The 19,572-nt window shown below is 44.2% G+C and overlaps 2 protein-coding genes across 2 annotated transcripts in view; both read right to left on the bottom strand.

Moving 5' to 3' along the window:
- LOC309563430 (uncharacterized protein) overlaps nucleotides 1–15,407 on the bottom strand; it is a 28,757-nt gene extending 13,350 nt beyond the window's left edge. Inside the window, exons 1-4 of the mRNA XM_082267825.1 lie at nucleotides 15,303–15,407; nucleotides 14,850–14,912; nucleotides 14,257–14,392; nucleotides 10,831–11,878 (exon numbers count right to left, since the gene is read on the bottom strand). Of these exons, the coding sequence (XP_082123951.1) occupies nucleotides 10,831–11,878; nucleotides 14,257–14,392; nucleotides 14,850–14,912; nucleotides 15,303–15,380 (1,325 nt within the window). The 5' untranslated portion in view covers nucleotides 15,381–15,407. The remainder of the gene's footprint in view (nucleotides 1–10,830; nucleotides 11,879–14,256; nucleotides 14,393–14,849; nucleotides 14,913–15,302) is intronic.
- The window catches only part of LOC309564412 (uncharacterized protein), a 1,531,146-nt gene extending 1,514,573 nt beyond the window's left edge, over nucleotides 1–16,573 (bottom strand). Inside the window, 2 exon segments of the mRNA XM_082269040.1 lie at nucleotides 15,808–15,923; nucleotides 16,486–16,573. Coding sequence (XP_082125166.1) covers nucleotides 15,808–15,918 — 111 coding nt within the window. The 5' untranslated portion in view covers nucleotides 15,919–15,923; nucleotides 16,486–16,573.
- Between the last annotated feature and the right edge of the window lie 2,999 nt (nucleotides 16,574–19,572).

Raw genomic sequence — 19,572 nt, 5'->3', positions numbered from 1 at the left:
TTTATTTCCGTCCAGTGTTGCATTAATTTTTCACCAAGATCTTGTATTGATTATGGGAGAGTCTGAGCACTGCGCAAAGCCTTCTCCAGCACATCCCAAAGATTCTCGATGGGGGTTAAGTTCTGGACTTTGTGGTGGCCAATCCATGTGTGACAATGATGTCTCATGCTCCCTGAACCACTCTTTCACAATTTGAGCCCGATGAATCCTGGCGTTGTCATCTTGGAATATGCCCGTACCATCAGGGAAGAAAAAATCCATTGATGGAATAACCTGGTCATTCAGTATATTCAGTATTCAGGTAATCAGCTGACCTCATTCTTTGGGCACATGCAGTAACTATCCAATAGGATAGTTACTGCATGCTTAGGGTAATTAGTTGCTTAGTTAATTCCAGGTGGCGACTTTTTTTTTTTTGCCAGAGAGGGGGTGTCCAGAGCACTGTTCCAAGCTCGAAAGCTGATCTTGCAACATTGGATCTCTCAATCCTTTCCAACTTTGGAGATGTGGTTAGCCATCATGGGAATGACTTTGAGATATGAGTGCTTGATATATCAGCATAGAGGCAACCCGACCCGGTTCAATAAGATCTGGGGATGCTGGCTAACTACCCCTGGCTTGGCTCCATTGGACCTAATTCTTGATAGGCTAATAGTTCAAAGAGGGAACTCAACCGCTCTGTGTGTCCCCTTGGAATGAGTTTAATTCAAAGTACTTGGGAAGAGATATGATGAGAAGTCTTCTTAACCACTTGCTGACCGCCCCACGCAGCTTTACTGCGGCAGGGCGGCTCCACTGCGCATAATCGCATAGATCTACGTGATTATGTGCACGCGGTCTCGGCTGCATGCACATGGCGTCGGAGCCACGCTACCGCTGTGATTGGACACAGCGCGAGCCAGACCGTGGGAGGAGCGGGCTCGATCGCCGCCGGCCTCCCGCAATCTTCGGGGACACTGACAGAAGAGCCGCCTGCCCATGTAAACAAAGCAGGTGGCTCTCCTGTCAGACAGGTACAATGGGATTGTGTTTGTCATCTAACACCGATCTCTGTGTGCCTGTCACAGAGCCCACCCCCCCCCCCCCCACAGTCAGTAAGCACAATTAGGCATACATTTAACCCTTTGATTACCCCCAGTATTAACCCCTTCCGTGCCAGTGTCATTTCTACAGTAACAATGCATATTTTTAGTAGGGATGCACCGATCCGACTTTTTTGGTCCCGATACCAATCTTTTGCTTTGTGAAATCGCCGATCCCGAGTCCCATTCGGAAGTACTGTTTTGTGAGCTTATAACAAAATAATACTTCCGAAACGGTATCGGCAGATACCTTTATAATAATTGTGCATTTAAGAGGTTAAACTTCCCTCCTCAGGCAGAGGGAATGAAAAGATACATTGTATTCATTGTGTTTACTTAACTGGGAGCCTGACAGGCATTTGCAGGAGGCTCTTTTTTTCTTTGACAGCTGTTCTCTGCTCCCTCACAGCTATGTAAAGAGCAAAACCGGATCGGCCCGTGGATCTGTTAATTTTACTGATCCCCCGATCCAGCATTTATGGCCAAATCGGCGCCGATATCCGATCCTAATATCGGATCAGTGCATCCCTAATGTTTAGCACTGATTACTGTATTAATGTCACTGGTCCCCAAAAAGTGTCAAAAATGTCAGTTAGGGGTCCAATCTGTTCGCCGCAAAGTCGCAGTATCGCTAAAAATGGCTGATCACCGCCATTACTAATAAAAGCAAAAAAAATTAATAAAAAGTCAGTTTTTAAACGCGATACCTTTTGCGCACAGCCAATTAATATACGCTTTTTTGTTTTGTTTTTTTTTTTACCAAGAATATGTAGCAGAATAAAAATTGGCCTAAAAGGATAAAAAAAATCAGATTTTTTAATTTTTTTATTGGGAATATTTTATAGCAGAAAGTAAAAAATATTGTTTTTTTCAAAAGTGTCCCCTTTTTTTTTTTTTGTTTATAGCGCAAAATCTAAAAACCGCAGAAGTGATCAAATACCACCAAAAGAAAGCTCTTTTTGTGGGGAAAAAAGGACATATTTGGGTACGGCGTCGCACGATCGGGTAATTGTCAGATAAAGTAACGCACTGCCGAATCGCAAAAAATGGTCTGGTCGTTAAAGGGATAAAACCTTCCGGCGCTGAAGTGGTTAAACCATACCTAGGGATGCATACTACTAATGACATCTCAGGTTCAATTGGTTTTATAAACCTGCTTTGTCTTTGTACAAGAACATTATTCTACGACAATATTGTATAATGTAATACTTTGGCATGTGCATTGTTTATTGTACTGTTAAAAGTTGTTAATAAACTTTATTCTGATTAAAAAAAAAATGTAATATATTAAATTAAATAATTAAAAAAACAAATTGAATGTTGACATTGGAAATATATTTTGGAAAGCTATACCATTAAATTACATCATATACACAGTGCTGGGCAGAAAGTCCTAGGCACTTTTGGATAGTACAGAATAACAATCGTCTTCATTGATTTATTCATTTTTTTTTTTCATATCTTGTGCATTGGGATGTCTATAGAACAGTTCATTTTTGAGCTTCAAAATTTCCTTTTGGAAATTGAGACTTGTTTTCCTTTGAAACTGGAAGATGTCCAGCATCACTATTGGATCAGAATTGGTGGAACCTATTGGGACTCTGGTGCACCCATCCACAGTCCTATCAGAAGTGGTCTTCAGAGCTGCAACCAAATCATCGTTTCTTCCAGGCGGAAGCCAAGCCAAAGGACTCATCGATGCACAAAAATACAAAAACTGGCTTTTCCGGTTTGCTTCTTTGTTGCCTGCACATTGGAATGGTTCTACTTGCCCCATCTTGAATGCTCTATTTGTTTCCCCGTGATTGTGAGTGTGTTAGGACTTAGGCTGGCCATACATGGGTCGAATTTCAAAAGAATATTAGTTACACAGTAGTTGAGGTTGAATAAAGACAATAGTCCATCCAGTTCAACCTGTGTAGGTGTGTGTGGCCGTAATCATCTCTCATACCCCGGAATGTTCTGATCATTGAGATGTATGTCCAAGAGTCTTTTGAAAACAACCATACTTTCCGCAGAAACCACCTCTTGTGGTAGAGAATTCCACAATCCTGTAGCCTGTAGAATGTTATTCTTTCCACAAATCAGAAATTTCATGCGTTTTGTGATTCAATAGTGCCACCATTGATTTCGAAATTCGACCAACCAAGCCTCATGTTGCAACCAAACTCATGTTTCTACAGAAAATAATTTTGAGATTCAATGGTGCCACCATTGATTTCAAAATTCGACCAACCAAGCAAGCCTTCAATTTCAACTTATGTTGCTACAGAAAAGAACTTTGTGATTCGATGGTGCCACCATTGATTTCGAAATTCGACCAACCAAGCCTTCAATTTCAACTCATGTTGCTACAGAAAATAATTTTGTAATTCGATGGTGCCACCGTTGTTTTCGAAATTCGACCAACCAAGCCTTCAATTTCAACTCATGTTGCTACAGAAAAGAATTTTGTGATTCGATGGTGCCACCGTTGATTTCGAAATTCGACCAACCAAGCCTTCAATTTCAACTCATGTTGCTACAGAAAAGAATTTTTTGATTCGATGGTGCCACCATTGATTTCGAAATTCGACCAACGAAGCCTTCAATTTCAACTTATGTTGCTACAGAAAAGAACTTTGTGATTCGATGGTGCCACCATTGATTTCGAAATTCGACCAACCAAGCCTTCAATTTCAACTCATGTTCCTACAGGAGGGAATTTTGTGATTCGATGGTGCCACCTTTGATTTCGAAATTCGACCAACCAAGCCTTCAATTTCAACTCATGTTCCTACAGGAGGGAATTTTGTGATTCGATGGTGCCACCATTGATTTCGAAATTCGACCAACCAAGCCTTTAAGGTCAACTCATGTTACTACAGAAAATAATTTTCGTGGCTGGGAATCTGCTTTTCTTTCCGGGGATTTTCTTTTCTTGCACTCATGCGCATTTCTTTATCAGTTATATTTCTCGCACAATTCTCCCATCATTGATTAGAAAATCGTTCGTTTTTCAAAAAACTACCAACATCCCCGATCTCTCAAATTCGATGACCACACGAAAATCGGCTGTTGCTGTGGCCCACTAATGGTGCGAAATTCGAATGAAAATTCTTAGATAAGATTTTCGAAAGAAAATTTTTTTAATGAAATTCGACCAATGTATGGCCAGCCTTATTCACATTGGGTACATGGGTCCGTAAAACCAGGCTCAGGGCCATGTTCATCTGCCTGGGAGGCTCAGGTGGTCCGGGATGCTGTCCTGCTAAAATTAATGACAGCTTGACGACTACATGGGTCTTCACGGACATTTCTGAGTGTACATCTGAGCAGGACCGATGCACGGCTCTATACACAAGACAGACTGCATTGCGAGCTGTGCATCAGTTCCGCCTTGATGTAAACTAAGGAAAAGGTCACCTGGAGCCCAGGGCAAACATACCAAAACTACTCCCCCCCCCCCAGATATATGGAATGTAGTCAGTGTGAGAGCTCAAGATAATGGCGCGTCCCTAAAATATGAAGAATATGGAAAATCCTGTATGGGTGGGACTTTAATTGCACCAAAAAATAGTAAATAGTATATGGATAAAAACGTTTTTATCCATATTCTTTTTACTATTTTTTGTTGCCATTAAAGTCCCACCCATATGGGATTGTCCATATTCCCCCGAGATATATGAGCAATATGTGTCATCAGAAATCCCCCACCCCCCAAAAAATATATTGAGCACTAATTTGCATGCTTACCCCAGAAGCATAACCTCCCCCTTCTCCTAGTACAAATATGCCCCCTCATCCCCTCTTGAAGCTCAAGTCCTCTCTCCATATCTCCTCAAGCACAAATAACACCCCCCCCCCCCAGCACAAATATTCCCCACTTCAACTTTCCCCTGCAAGCACAAATCCTTTCCCCCACTCCATATTTCCCCTCCAAGTACAAATCCTCTTCCCCCACTCCAAATTTCCCTTTCAAACACAAATCCTTTCCCCCCTACTCCAAAATTTCCCCCAAATTTCCCCTCCTAGCACAAATACCCTCCAATCATCCCTACTAGCACAAATACCCCCAAATCACCATTCCTGGCACACACCCCAAATTTCCCCACCTAAAACAATTCTTACCCCCCAGTACTCTCCTAATTCCCCCCTCCTAGCAAAATTCTCCCCTCAATCCCTCATCCTAGTACAAATCCTCCCCCCAAATGTCCCCTTCTAGAACGATTCTTATTCCTTGCCACCCTCCAAATTCCCCCTCCCAGCACCAATCCTCCTCCAAATTGCCCCTCCTAGCACAAATACCCTCCAATCATCCCTACTAGCACAAATACCCCCAAATTACCATTCCTGGCACACACCCAAAATTTCCTCACATAAAACAATTCTTACCCCCCAGTACTCTCCTAATTCCCCCTCCTAGCAAAATTCTCCCCTCAATACCTCATCCTAGTACAAATCCTCCCCCCAAATGTCCCCTTCTAGAACGATTCTTATTCCTTGCCACCCTCCAAATTCCCCCTCCCAGCACCAATCCTCCTCCAAATTGCCCCTCCTAGCACAAATACCCCCCAGACATCCCTACGAGCAGAACCCCCCCCAATAAAAGTCTCCTAGCACAAATTTACTTCCCCCGCTACCATATAACTTCTAGCACAAATCCTCTCCCTCCATCTCCCCCTAAATCACCACACCTAGCCCACCAAACAAATTTCCCCTCCTCAAACAATTCTTATCCCCTTCCACCCTCAAAATCCCTCTCCCCAATCTCCTCGCAGTGCCCCCCCCCTTTCACCTCACATGATACCACAATGCCCAGGGCAGCCGCACCTCCTGCCCACCCCTTGCTCAGGACATTGCTTGAGGAGCAGTAAAGATCGGTGCAGAAGTCAGTCTGGACACAAGGACCAGTTGGGGCTCCCAGCCAGGTAAATGCGGGCACTTGCAGATTCGTGTTCCCATGTGAATAACGCTTACCCACCCTTGTGGGTTCAGTGCTGTTGCGTTGTCTGTAGGATTGTGTTGTGTCATCTATGTGAGTAAAATGTAACGAGAATTGAAATTGAAGTGCCACACCACTGCTAAAACAGGTACAACTTTATTCCATTAAAAGTCAGGGGCACAATCTAAAATAATGTATCCAATGCGCTTTTGGGGGAGGGTGTCTCAGCAACCCCCCACCCCTCCCCTTCATCAGGGCCAAACAAGTGCTTGTAATTCTCACTGGAAAAAATACCATCATAGGTCCAGATCCTTTCTGGTTTGTTTACATTGTTGCCAGTTAAGCCCCAATGAAAGGGGGAGCGGAGTCTCCCGAAAGGGATTGGATACTTTTTTTGGATTGTACCCCTGACTTTTATGTGGAATAAAGTTGTATCTGGGCCTCTTAGGGGTGGTGTGGTGCTCCAAATTTCAATTCTCGTTACATTACACTGCAAGCCAAGGAGACCATAGAGATCATCTGGGGTGTAGAAGCCACCTGGCCACGTTCATATACACGAATATCAATACCTAAAGATAACAATACTAGTAAGATAACCCTACAGGTTTTTCTGCTTTCCTCGCCTATGTGAGTGAGGGATTGATTTAGTGCTGTAAAAAAGTATTTGCCCCCTGCCTGATTTTTTTTTTTTTCATATTTGTCCACACCTAAATGATTCAGATAAGGGGTCCTCAAACTATGGCCCTCCAACTGTTGCGTAACTACACATCCCATGAGGCATTGTAAAACTCTGACATTCACAGACATGACTAGGCATGATGAGAATTGTAGTTCCCGAACAACTGGAGGGCCAGAGTTTGAAGGCCCCTGATCTAAACCATTTCATTGTAGCTCTGGCTGTATGTTTAGGGTTCGTTGTCCTGCTGGAAGGTGAACCTCCGCCCAAGTCTCTTGCCGACTAACAGGTTTTCTTCTAAGATTGCCCTGTATTTGGCTCCATCCATCTTCCCATCAACTCTGACCAGCTTCCCTGTCTCTGCGGAAGAAAAGCATCCCCACAACATGATGCGGCCACCACCATGTTTCACGGTGTGGATGGTGTGTTCAGGGTGATGTGCAGTGTTAGTTTTCCACCACACATAGCATTTTGCTTTTAGTTCAATTTTGGTCTCATCTGACCAGAGCACCTTCTTCCACATGTTTGGTGTGTTCCCCACCAGGCTTCTCTGTAAACAGGTCTGGCTTTCTTTCACCAATGGCTTTCTTCTTTCCGCTCTTCCATAAAGGGCAGATTTGTGGAGCGCACGACTAATAGTTGTCCTGTGGACAGATTCTCCCACCTGAGCTGTGGATCTCTCCAGCTCCTCCAGAGTTCCCATGGGCCTCTTGGCTGCTTCTCTGATGAATGCTCTCCTTGCCCGGCCGGTCAGTTTAGGTGGACGGCCATGTCTTGGTAGAATTGCAGTTGTGCCATACTCTTTCCATTTTCAGATGACGGATTGAACAGCGCTCCTTGAGATGTTCAAAGCTTGGGGTATTTTTTTTTATAACCTAATGCCTCGTACACACGCAACGATTATCGGCCGACCGATCGTCCGACTTTTGTCCAGAGTGGTGTTTTGTTGGTTGGAATGTGCCTAGACTGCACACGAATTTTCTCGGCCAACAAAAATCTACTTCAGAAGTGATGTCATGTGTTGGGTTGCTTTCTTTGTGTTCTTTCTTCACTGAGCATGCCCAGACTTGCTCATAAGATTTTTGTCTGCCGAAATCTGTACTGACTGACAGAAAATCGGCCGTTGTGTTGACGGCCAACAAAGATTTTATAGCCTGCACACCAGATTTTTTTCGGCCGAAAAGTCGAAGTCGGTTGTCCGAAGCATCATACTAACAAGCCGAAAATCGGCCGATCGGACGTTGGCCGAAAATTCCCGGCCAATAATCGATGCGTGTGTACGAGGCATTATCCTGCTTTATACTTCTCCACAACTTTATCACTGACCGGTCTGGTGTGTTTCTTGGCCTTCAGGATGCCGTTTGGTCACTAAGGTTTTCCAACAAACCTCTGAGGGCTTCACAGAACAGATTATACTAAGACTATACTAAGATTATACTAAGATTAAATTCCACACAGGTGGACTCTATTTAGGGGACTTCTGAAGGCAATTGGTTATACTAGATTTTATGTAGGGGTATCAGTGTAAAGAGGGGTGAATACAGATGCACGCCACACTTTTCACAGATTTATAAGAAAAATTTGAAAACCATTTATCATTTTCCTACCAATTATGTGCCACTTTGTGTTGGTCTATCACATAAAATCTCATGGTTGTAACATGAAAAAATTTATAAAATTCCAAGGGGTATGAATATATTTCAGGGCACGGTATGTTACGGAGAAAAATAAGGACCGTGTATTGTGGCCAAGAAGGAAGGAAGACGTGGTAGCCAGTAGATTTTACCACTACAGAGTCCAAGATGCCAAAAGGATACCCAGGCCACCAGACTCCACCTTTATATAAAATGCCATTTGACCAGGATGTTCCTTTTATTAGTGTCCTGCGTGCTGGAAATGTGTTCTGTTTGAACCATTTTTTGCCATACTTTGGGCATCTCACACTGGGAAGAAGGACTTTCTTTAACCACTTCCTACCCGCCCGCCGTCAAATGACGGCAGAGCGGTGCATCTATTGTTCTGGGACGGCGTCACATGACGGCACACCAGAACGGCCTCTCTCGCGCGCCCGTGGGGGTGCGCAGAGCGGTGATTGTGGCCGCCCCGTGTTGCTAGGTCACGGCGCGACCCCGATCTTGGTAAAGAATCAAAGACATGACTCTTTACCCATGTGATCGGCTGTGTCCAATCACAGCCAGTCACATGTAAATAAGTGCTGTTATTCGGCTCTCCTCGCCTCACACTGACAGGAGAGCTGATCAGCGGCTCCTCCTCACAGGGGAGGCAAGGACATGTAATCAGGGCATCACTGCCCACCAACACAAAGGGGCATATAGTTGTGAAGTGGAAGGAAAATGATAAGGAAAATATTTGTAGAATCACCTTTCGCTGCAACTACAGCTGCAAGTCTTTCTGGGGATGTCTCTACCCAGCTTTGCACATCTAGAGAGGGACATTTTTGCCCATTCCTCTTTGCAAAATATCTCAAGCTCTGTCTGATTGGATGGAGAGCGTCTGTGGACAGCAATTTTCAAGTCACAGATTCTCCATTGGATTTAGGTCTGGACTGTGACTGGGCCATTCTAACACATGAATATGGTTTTATCTAAACCATTCCATTGTAGCTCTGGCTATATGTTATGCCCACCATCAGTGCCTATAGTGCTGCCAGTCAGTGCCTGCTCATCTGAGCACTGACTGGCAGCACTGTGGGCACTGATGGTGCTGCCCATCAGTGCCACCTCTCAGTGCTGCCTATCAGTGCTCATCAGTGCCCATCAGTGTGGCATATTAGTACCTCCTCATCAGTGCGGCATATTAGAACCTCCTCATCAGTGCCCATAAGTGCAGCCTATCAGTGCGGCATATTAGTACCTCCTCATCAGTGCCCATAAGTGCTGCCTATCAGTGCCCATCAGTGCAGCATATTAGTACCTCCTCATCAGTGCGGCATATTAGTACCTCCTCATCAGTGCCCATAAGTGAAGCCTATCAGTGCCCATCAGTGCAGCATATTAGTACCTCCTCATCAGTGCCCATAAGTGCAGCCTATCAGTGCGGCATATTAGAACCTCCTCATCAGTGCCCATAAGTGCCACCTCCTCAGTGCCCATCAGTGCAGCATATTAGTACCTCCTCATCAGTGCGACATATTAGTACCTCCTCATCAGTGCCCATAAGTGAAGCCTATCAGTGCCCATCAGTGCAGCATATTAGTACCTCCTCATCAGTGCCCATAAGTGCAGCCTATTAGTGCGGCATATTAGTACCTGCTCATCAGTGCCCATAAGTGCCACCTCATCAGTGCCCATCAGTGCGGCATATTAGTACCTCCTCATCAGTGCCCATAAGTGCAGCCTATCAGTGCGGCATATTAGTACCTCCTCATCAGTGCCCATAAGTGCAGCCTATCAGTGCGGCATATTAGTATCTCCTCATAAGTGCCACCTCCTCAGTGCCCATCAGTGCAGCATATTAGTACCTCCTCATCAGTGCGGCATATTAGTACCTCCTCATCAGTGCCCATAAGTGCAGCCTATCAGTGCCCATCAGTGCGGCATATTAGTACCTCCTCATCAGTGCCCATAAGTGCCACCTCATCAGTGCCCATCAGTGCGGCATATTAGTACCTCCTCATCAGTGTCCATAAGTGCAGCCTATCAGTGCGGCATATTAGTACCTCCTCATCAGTGCCCATAAGTGCCGCCTCATCAGTGCCCATCAGTGCCGCCTCATCAGCGCCCATCAGTGCCGCCTCATCAGCGCACATCAGTGAAGGAGAAAAATTATTTATTTTCAAAATTTACTTACAGAAAATAAAAAAAAATAAAAAAAGGTTTTTGTCTTTTTTTTGTAAGAATTAAAAACCCCAGCTGTGATTAAATACCACCAAAAGAAATCTCTATTTGTGTGAAAAAAAATTATAAAAATTTCATATGGGTACAATGTAGCATGACCGCGCAACTGTCATTCAAAATGTGAGAGCACTGAATGCTGAAAATTGGCCTGGGCAGGAAAGGGGTGAAAATGCCCGGTATTGAAGAAGTTAGGACACCTGGATGCTGTGGGAGCTTCATAATCCCTTGACACGGTCTTCTTCCTTGGTTTTTGGAGGCCAGTTTCGAGATCCTCTCTTTTCTTTCCTCTACTTTTGAGATTCCTCCTTTCTTGTGGTCCTTCTCCTTCCATGTTTTTCCTTTTTAATATTTATACTTTTTTCAACAGCATCAGCAGCTGCGTGTGTTTTCTGATGACTAGTAAGGTTTCCCTTATGCGTAAAAGATCTCCCGCACTCCAAACATGAAAAAGGACGCTCGCCAGTGTGAGTTCTTTGGTGGATAACAAGGTCCCCTCTCTTAATAAAACATTTCCCGCACTCCGAACACGAGAAATTGCGCTCCCCCGTGTGAATTTTCTGGTGTATCAGAAGGTCGGCTTTGCGAAAGAAACATTTCCCGCACTCCGGACACGAGAAGGGACGCTCCCCTGTGTGAGTTCTCTGGTGTTCGAGAAGCTTTCCTTTCCTGTGGAAACATTTCCCGCACTCTAGGCACGAAAAAGGATAACAGCCCGTGTGAATTCTCCGGTGCTTAAGAAGGTCTGCTCTTTGAATGTAGGTTTTTCCGCAGTCTGAACAGGAGAAGGTACGCTCGCCGGTGTGACCTCTCCGGTGATTGCGAAGGTCTCTATTGTAAATGAAACATCTCCCGCATTCTGAACAGGCGAAGGGTCGCTCACCGCTGTGAATTTTCTGGTGCTTTTGAAGGGTTCCTTTCGTTAGGAAGCATTTCCCGCACTCTGAACATGAAAAGGGACGCTCGGTTTTCTGGTTTCCTAGAAGCGTTATGTAGTCGTTGAATGATTGCTCGCACTCCGAAAGTGGCAATGAATTTTGTGCTGTGTAATCCCCTTCATTGCTCACGGGAGAGGTCACGGGATTATAGAGGTCTGTGGATCCATATGTACTCCCAGATCTCAGATGTATATCTGGAGTAACAGTATGTGGGTTATCGGAAGATTCCAGAGAATTAGACATATCCATTGTTCTCCTTGAAGGGTAAGGTCTGCGTTTCATACCTCGAGGTTTGGGATTTCCTCCTAAACGATATTCTACAATGCCATCATCTTCTGATTTACAATACGGAGGTAAAATAAGAAGTCCATCAGAGCTTTTCCGATTCTGACCATTGCGTTCATCTAATGGAGAGAATTTTTTTTTGTTTAAAAGATTATACTTTTAAAAAAAATGTTTGATGCAGTCATATACACAATGTTACCAAAAGTATTGGGACACCTGCCTTTACACGCACATGAACTTCAATGGCATCCCAGTCTAATGCCTCGTACACACGCAACGATTGTTGGCCGTGAATTTTCGGCCAACGTCCGATCGGCCGATTTTCGGCTTGTTAGTATGGTGTGCATGCTATAAAATTTTCAGAACAGACCGATTTTCCGTCAGTCAGTACAGATTTCGGCAGACAAAAATGTGATGAGCAAGACTGGGCATGCTCAGAGAAGAAAAAACACACGGAAAGTTAACCAGCACATGACATCACTTCTGAAGTTGGTTTTTGTTGGCCGAGAAAATTCGTGTGCAGTCTAGAGCACATTTCAACCAACACAACAACACTGGACAAAAGACGGCCGATCTGTCAGCCAACAATCGTTGCGTGTGTACGAGGCTTTAGTCCGTAGGGTTCAATATTGAGTTGGCCCACCCTTTGCGACTATAACAGCTTCAACTCTTCTGGGAAGGCTGTCCACAAGGTTTAGGAGTGCGTCTAATGTTTGACCATTCTTCTAGAAGAGCATTTGTGAGGTCGATATTGGATTGGTTTCCGATCCAATTCGTCCCAAAGGTGTTCTATTGGGTTGAGGTCAGGACTTTATTCAGGCCAGTCAAGTTCCTCCACCCGAAACTCTCTCATCCATGTCTTTATGGACCTTGCTTTGTGCACTGGTGCGCAGTCATGTTGGAACAGGAAGGGGCCACCCCCAAACTCTTCCCACAAAGTTGGGAGTATGAAATTGTCCAAAATGTCTTGGTATGATGACGCCTTAAGAGTTCCCTTCACTGGAACTAAGGGGCCAAGTCCAACCCCTGAAAAACAACCCCACACCATGATTCCCCCCCTCCAAATGTTTTGGACCAGTGCACAAAGCAAGTTCCATAAGGACATAGATGAGCAGGTTTTGAGGAACTTGACTGGCCTTCAGAAGAAGGAGCCAGAAATTTTGTAGATCGCCGAACAACGATTCCGGCGATCTTACCTGGAAGTGGGAGCTACCCCTCTGTCACTGATGTTGGAAAATAAGGCCTGGCTCGCAGTCTCAGCTGTAACTCATCCCAAAGGTGTTCTGTTGGGTTGAGGTCAGGACTCTGTGCAGGTCAATCAAGTTCCTCCTCCCCAAACCCGCTCATTTATGTCTTTATGGACCTTGCTTTGTGCACTGGCCAAGCCCAATCCCTGAAAAACAACCCCACATCCCAATCTCCCCTCCGCCAAATGATTTGGGTGGCCTGCCCAATACTTTGTGCAAGCCAGTCAAGTTCCTCCACACCATATTGCCAAAAGTATTGGGCCAACCCTCCAAATCATTTGGTGGAGGGGGGATTATGGTGAGGGCTTGTTCTTCAGGGGTTGGGCTTGGACCCTTAGTTCCAGTGAAGGGAACTCTGAAGGTGTCAGCATACCAAGACATTTTGGACAATTTCATGCTCCCAACTTTGTGGGAATAGTTTGGGGATGGCCCCTTCCTGTTCCAACATGACTGCGCACCAGTGCACAAAGCAAGGTCCATAAAGACGTGGATGAGCGAGTTTGGGGTGGAGGAACTTGACTGGCCTGCACAGAGTCCTGACCTCAACCTGATAGAACACCTTTGGGATGAATTAGAGCGGAGACCTGATAACCAGCTTGTGTTTAAGGGACGCCAACACTGATAATCATGGCACTAGTTATCAGTGTCCTGATTATCAGTGCAGTCTCAACAGTGCCAAACAGTCAGTGCCCACCAATGCTGCCAATAAGTGCCTCGTCATGAGTGTCACCTTTCAGTGCTGCCCATCATTGCCATCTCTCAGAACTCGTCATTGCCACCTATAAATGCCACCTCATCAGTGTAGCCCATCAGTGCTGCCTACCAGTGCCATCTATCAGTGCCCATCAGTACCACCTCATCAGTGTATCCTATCAGTGCCGATTAGCGCACATCAATGAAGGAGAAAAATTCCCCGTTTACAAAATTTTATAACAAACTATAAAAAAAAAAAAATTCTCAAAATGTTCAGTCTTTTTCATATGTTTAGCAAAAGATAACAACCCCAGTGGTGAGTAAATACCATCAAAAGAAAGCTCTATTTCTGTGGGGAAAATAAAAAATGATCAAAATTTAATTTGGGAACAGTGTTGCATGACTGCGCAATTGTCATTCAGAGTGCGACAGCACTGAAAGCTAAAAGTTGCCCTGGGCAGGAAGGGGATAAAAGTGCCCGGTAGGCAAAATATATATTTTACTTATTAATATAATGAAAATGTAAATTCTCTCTGCATTTAGTGTTTATGACTTACCTGTGTCCATATGTAGAGAAGATTCTTCCTGTTCACTTTCCATAATCCCCTCCTCCATAGACTGCTGATCTCCACTCACCAACGTCTCTTCTTCTTCCTCTTTAATCTGAGTTTTGATGTATGTCAGTTCTTCATCCTAAAAACAGCACATACCACATTAAGACAGTTCAGAGAAATTAACGTTGGATGTTTTGGAGCAGAACATGGAGTAGGAAGAACAATTTTCTGGTTAAGGTGGAAGGAAGAGACCACCTCACGGAGGAGAAAGAGAGAAAAAGATCAAGAGATCCTGGCAAGATCAACAAAATGCTTCCAATGGTAAATTAAACAGACCAAATGGGAGCAAATAAGAAAAGACCATTACTCCGGTCCATAGGGGTATAGAAGTAGGAGACCTCAAGTGGTCAAGATAAATTAAACTCAAACCCATCTACCTGATGATGGTGATGGATGGTGTGATCTTCCTGTGTGGAATCTCGGGAATACAGAGAACGGGGACATCTCTCTGGTGAGTTTGTACCACTGAATGGCTCCATCACGACAACCTTGAAGGGGTCTCTCATTCCTTCTGAAAACTCCTCCATCATTCCAACCTCATCATCCTCCTCTATTATCTCTTCCTTAACAGCATATTTCCAATCACTTGGGATTACACCCTAAATATTCAATAAAAATAAGATTAGCTGAAAACATGAGCATGTCAAAATTTATCAGATATTAATGATAATTTTTCTACTAAACCTCATGTGTGATGGTGTGATCTTCCTGTGTGGAATACAAAGGACGGGGACATCTCTTGGGTGGATTTCTGTTACTGTATCCATCTACCTGTTGGTGGGGGATGGTGTTATCTTCCTGGGTGGAATCCCGGGAATACAGAGGACGGGGACATCTCTCTGGTGGGTTCCCATTACTGGATCCATCTGTAGGAAACACACACACTGACTGAATACATTGTTTCTATGGGTTTATCAGATGATGGGGGATCTGGGTGGATCCTCCGTACTGCTCTCCCCTTTACAATAAAGTCTCCTCTTACCCGGTGATGTGAGGGGCGGCTGATTCTCCATCATGACGTCCTTGTAGAGATCCTTGTGTCCTTCTAAATACTCCCACTCCTCCATGGAGAAATAGACAGTGACATCCTGACACCTTATAGGAACCTGACACACACAATGATACAGTCACCATCCAGACACATCCCTTGTCTGTTACTGGATAATGTCCCAGAATTCCCAGCACCGCTCACCTCTCCTGTCAGCAGCTCAGTGATCTTGTTGGTGACTTCTAGAATCTTCTTGGCACTGGTTACCTCTGTTGTCAGGCAGTGAGGTGGAGGCGATGTGATGGGTGATGTCCTGTGAAGACGGCTGCTGGGTGTTGATGGATCTCCAGATGTTTCCTTCACTACTTTATAATTCTGTGTAAAGAACCAAAGTAACAATTGTTATGAACAGACTTCCTAGAATCCTCCTCACCTCTCTGGTCAGGTCTGTGTTTTAATAATAGAGATAAGTTTGATGTCATGTGACGTCCCAGAATCCTTCTCACCTCTCCGGTCAGCAGGTAGATGATCTCCAGGGTGAGGTTCAATATCCTCTCAGTCATGTGACTCGAGTCCTTCTCCATCCTCCTTGATGTGGTCATGTGATCTCCAGTCATATTCTCTGTAGACGGATAATAAACTGAAAATTATCCGGGCTGTAAAAGGATGAATAATGTCTGCACAGAGTTCCTTCATAGTTCTGACACCTCAGTAAACCTGAGATTCCCCTTAAGCTCTAACGAAAACATTTTAGATTAGGTTCGCTCAGGCTGGAGAAGAGTAAGAACCTACAATAAGAAAGTCTACGGTTTGTGTCATGACTTGTGAGATTTTCCCTCACTTTCTGTCAGGGATGAGCTCAGACGTGTTTGAGTTTGTATATGCCCGGTCCCGCAGCTGCACAGATCGGGAAATGTCTCACTGCCTGTGATTAGTGGAGTGCAGTGTCGACTTCCTGGCAGGATCGGAGACGTACGAACTCACCCGAGCTCATCTCTAGTCCAAATGATGAGCGTCAAAGAGAAAAGAACGTGAGGGTGCATCAGCTCATTGGGGACACAAACAAATAATAATCTGGCAGAGGTTCTAACCCTTATCCATCTATTGATAAAAAGAACACTTAAAGGAGAAGATGCACCAAGTAAATATTGGGTTCAAGGGAATATTAGGATTTTTGTGCTCACCATGAGATGGTTTTCACCTCTTCAGCTGCCAGATCTAGCAATGTCTCCCCTCTTCTTCCTACAAACTCACCTCTTGACTGGAACTTCCTGTCTGCGGGTTAGATCACTTCCTATTTTGACATCACTTCCTGTCTTTACCTTTCATCACTTCCTGTCTTTATCTGACATCACTTCCTGTCTCCGCATGCCACCATCTTGTGGAGAATATACAAACTGTAGCCTGCGTTGTGTTTCAATACCGTGACAGTTACTTCTTGGTACGGCTTTCCATTAGGTTACATATTTTGGGCCAAAGTTAAAACTGAAGCAATGAAAATAATTTTATTGTGTATTAAAATTCCTAAGTATTCCATGGTCTGCCCACCATGTCTTCTAAATGCGTAAATGTACCCGTATGAAATATGTACAGCATTGTTTTTGGTGTTTGTTTGTTTTTTTACATATCTATAGATGTTCTCTTGTTTTGTCTACTCGAAAAGTAAGAAAAATCCTTAAAAAAAAAATTATAAAAAATTTTCAGAAATACTTGAGATTAAATAAGCAATGAAAATAATTTAATTGTGTATTAAAATTCCTAAATTCTCCATGATCTGTCCACCATGTCTCTCAAATGTGTGAGCCTACACACGTAAAAAATGGACAGCGTTGATTTGTTTTGTTTTTTTTATATATCTATAGATGATGTCTTGTTTTGTTGTTTTTTCTCGAAAAAAATAACAAAAAAATCAATAAAAAAGGTATTAGTGTCGGTTCACACTATGGCGATCCGACTTCGGGGGCGACTAGTGAAGTCTCCGTGCACCGCGACTTTGGCGCGACTTGCACGGACTTCACATAATGGAAGTCAATGCAAGTCGCTCTGACTTCGGTCAAAAGTAGTGCAGGAACTATTTTCTAAGTCGGAGCGACTTGAGTCGCTCCTATTAGAACGGTTCCCATTGCACTGAATGGACCGCGACTTGTCAGGCGGCCAAGTCGCCTGACAAGTCGCCGTAGTGTGAACCGGGACTTAGAAGTTCTCATAAATATGTAAGACTAAACAAGCAATGAAAATAATTTGATTGTGTATTACAATGTGAATTTTTTCTAATGCCCACCCTACCATCTGCCCCCTGGACCCTGTTGCCTCACAAATTCTATGGTCACCCCCTGGCTCTATCCTACACTCTCTAAGTCTCATCTTCAATTTCTTAGAGAGAGTTGGGGGCATCTTCCGGACCCCTCTGCTGTCTTTGACACAATTGACCATCCCCTCCTCCTTAAAAATCTCCTTTCCTTTGGTCTCAGGGACTGTGTTCTTCTTTGGTTTTCATCCTACCTATTCCACCGCACCTTCAGTGTCATTGCGTTTTTTCTTCCTCCACTCCTCTCCCTTTCTCTGTAGGGGTCTACAAGGTTCTGTTCTTGGACCTCTCCTATTCTCAATCTACACCTCCTCCCTGGGTCAGCTGATTGCCTCCCATGGCTTTAAATACCATTTCTACTCTGATGACACCCAAATCTATCACTCTACCCTTCAGCTCCCGACATCAGTCTCCTCATTCATCACTAATCTACTAACGGACATATCTGTTTGGATGCCACATCTCTTTCTCAAACTCAATCCACCCAAAACTGAGCTCATAATATTTCCTCTCTTCTCTGTCAAGATCAATGACACAACTATCAATCCGTCCCCGCATGCAAGGATGCTAGGTGTAATCCTGGACTCTGAACTTTCCTTTCGGACCCACATCCGCTCACTGTCCAAAGCTCGCCACCTCAACCTTTGCAACATCTCCAGAATACGCCCTTTTCCAAACCAACGACACGACAAAGCTTCTAATTCACTCCTCTCGCCTCAACTACTGCAACTCCCTCCTTATTGGCTTACCTTTAAATAGGCTTACACCCCTTAAGTATATCATGAATGCTGCTGCCAGACTCATCCACCTTACCAGCTGTTCACTGTCTGCTACTGCTCTCTGCCAATCCCTACACTGGCTTCCATTCACCCAACAAATTAAATTCAAAATATTATCAACTTACAAAGCCAACCACAACTCTGCCCCCAGCTACATCACTAACCTTGTATCAAAATACCATTTTCTTTCTGTTCCTCCCAAGACCTCCTGCTCTCTAGCTCCTCCCATGCCCGCCTCCAGGACTTCTCCAGCGCCTCTCCCATTCTATGAAACTCCTCACCCCAAACTGTCCAACTACCTACTACTCTGTCCGCTTTTATGGAATCCCTGAAAACCCTTCTCTTCAGAAAGCCTTTCCTGCCTCCACCTAACAACGGAATTTTATTTTCTCAATCAGCCCACCCCCCACAGTTATTACCTTTTGTATCACTTGACCCTCCCTCTTAGATTGTAAGCTCTAAGTAGCACTCCAATTTCTCATTATATTGCCATGGTATTATACAGTAAGGCTCCATGTACACGGGACGTTGTTAAAAGTCCCTTTGTATGCTGGAATTTTTAGGACGTTTAAAACGTCCGTTAGGTCGCGTTTCCACCCGCGTTTAGCGGGCGTTTGCATATAGAACCGTTCCTAGAGGTAAAAAAAATCATTCCCCTTTAAAATGGAAAAACGCGAGCGCTTAACGCGGGTCATCGCGTTCGGTCGCGTTTGGTCACGTTCGGTCACGTTTTTGCTTTTGAAACTCCGGGAAACACACGTTCGAACGCAAATAATTGCTTTCCAAAAAACGTCCCTGAACTCAACTGCCTGTAAATTACTTTAAATGACCCTGTGTACATGGACAGATAAGATAACATGTAGGTGGGTTCAGGAGCTTCTGAAAAAAACGCCCAACTGCTCCTAAACGGCCATTTACAACGTCCCGTGTACGTGGAGCCTAACTGTGCTGTCTGCCCTCATGTTGTAAAGCGCCGCTCAAATTGTTGACACTAAATAATAATAAAAAATACCCATCATGTGCCCACCGTGTCTTCAATACAGGTGCTATGGGAATGCTGTCTCATTGTAAATTGTGAAATGTAACCATGTAACATATGGACAGCATTGTTTTTGTTTTGTTTTTTACTTATTTTTTATTTTTTTTATATATCCATGTAAAGTATGGACAGCATTGCTGTTGTT

Source organism: Pelophylax lessonae (genome assembly GCF_965119305.1).
Source record: "Pelophylax lessonae genome assembly, chromosome: 9".
Classification (NCBI taxonomy): Eukaryota; Metazoa; Chordata; class Amphibia; order Anura; family Ranidae; genus Pelophylax; species Pelophylax lessonae.
This window is presented reverse-complemented; position numbering and strand designations above follow the sequence as displayed.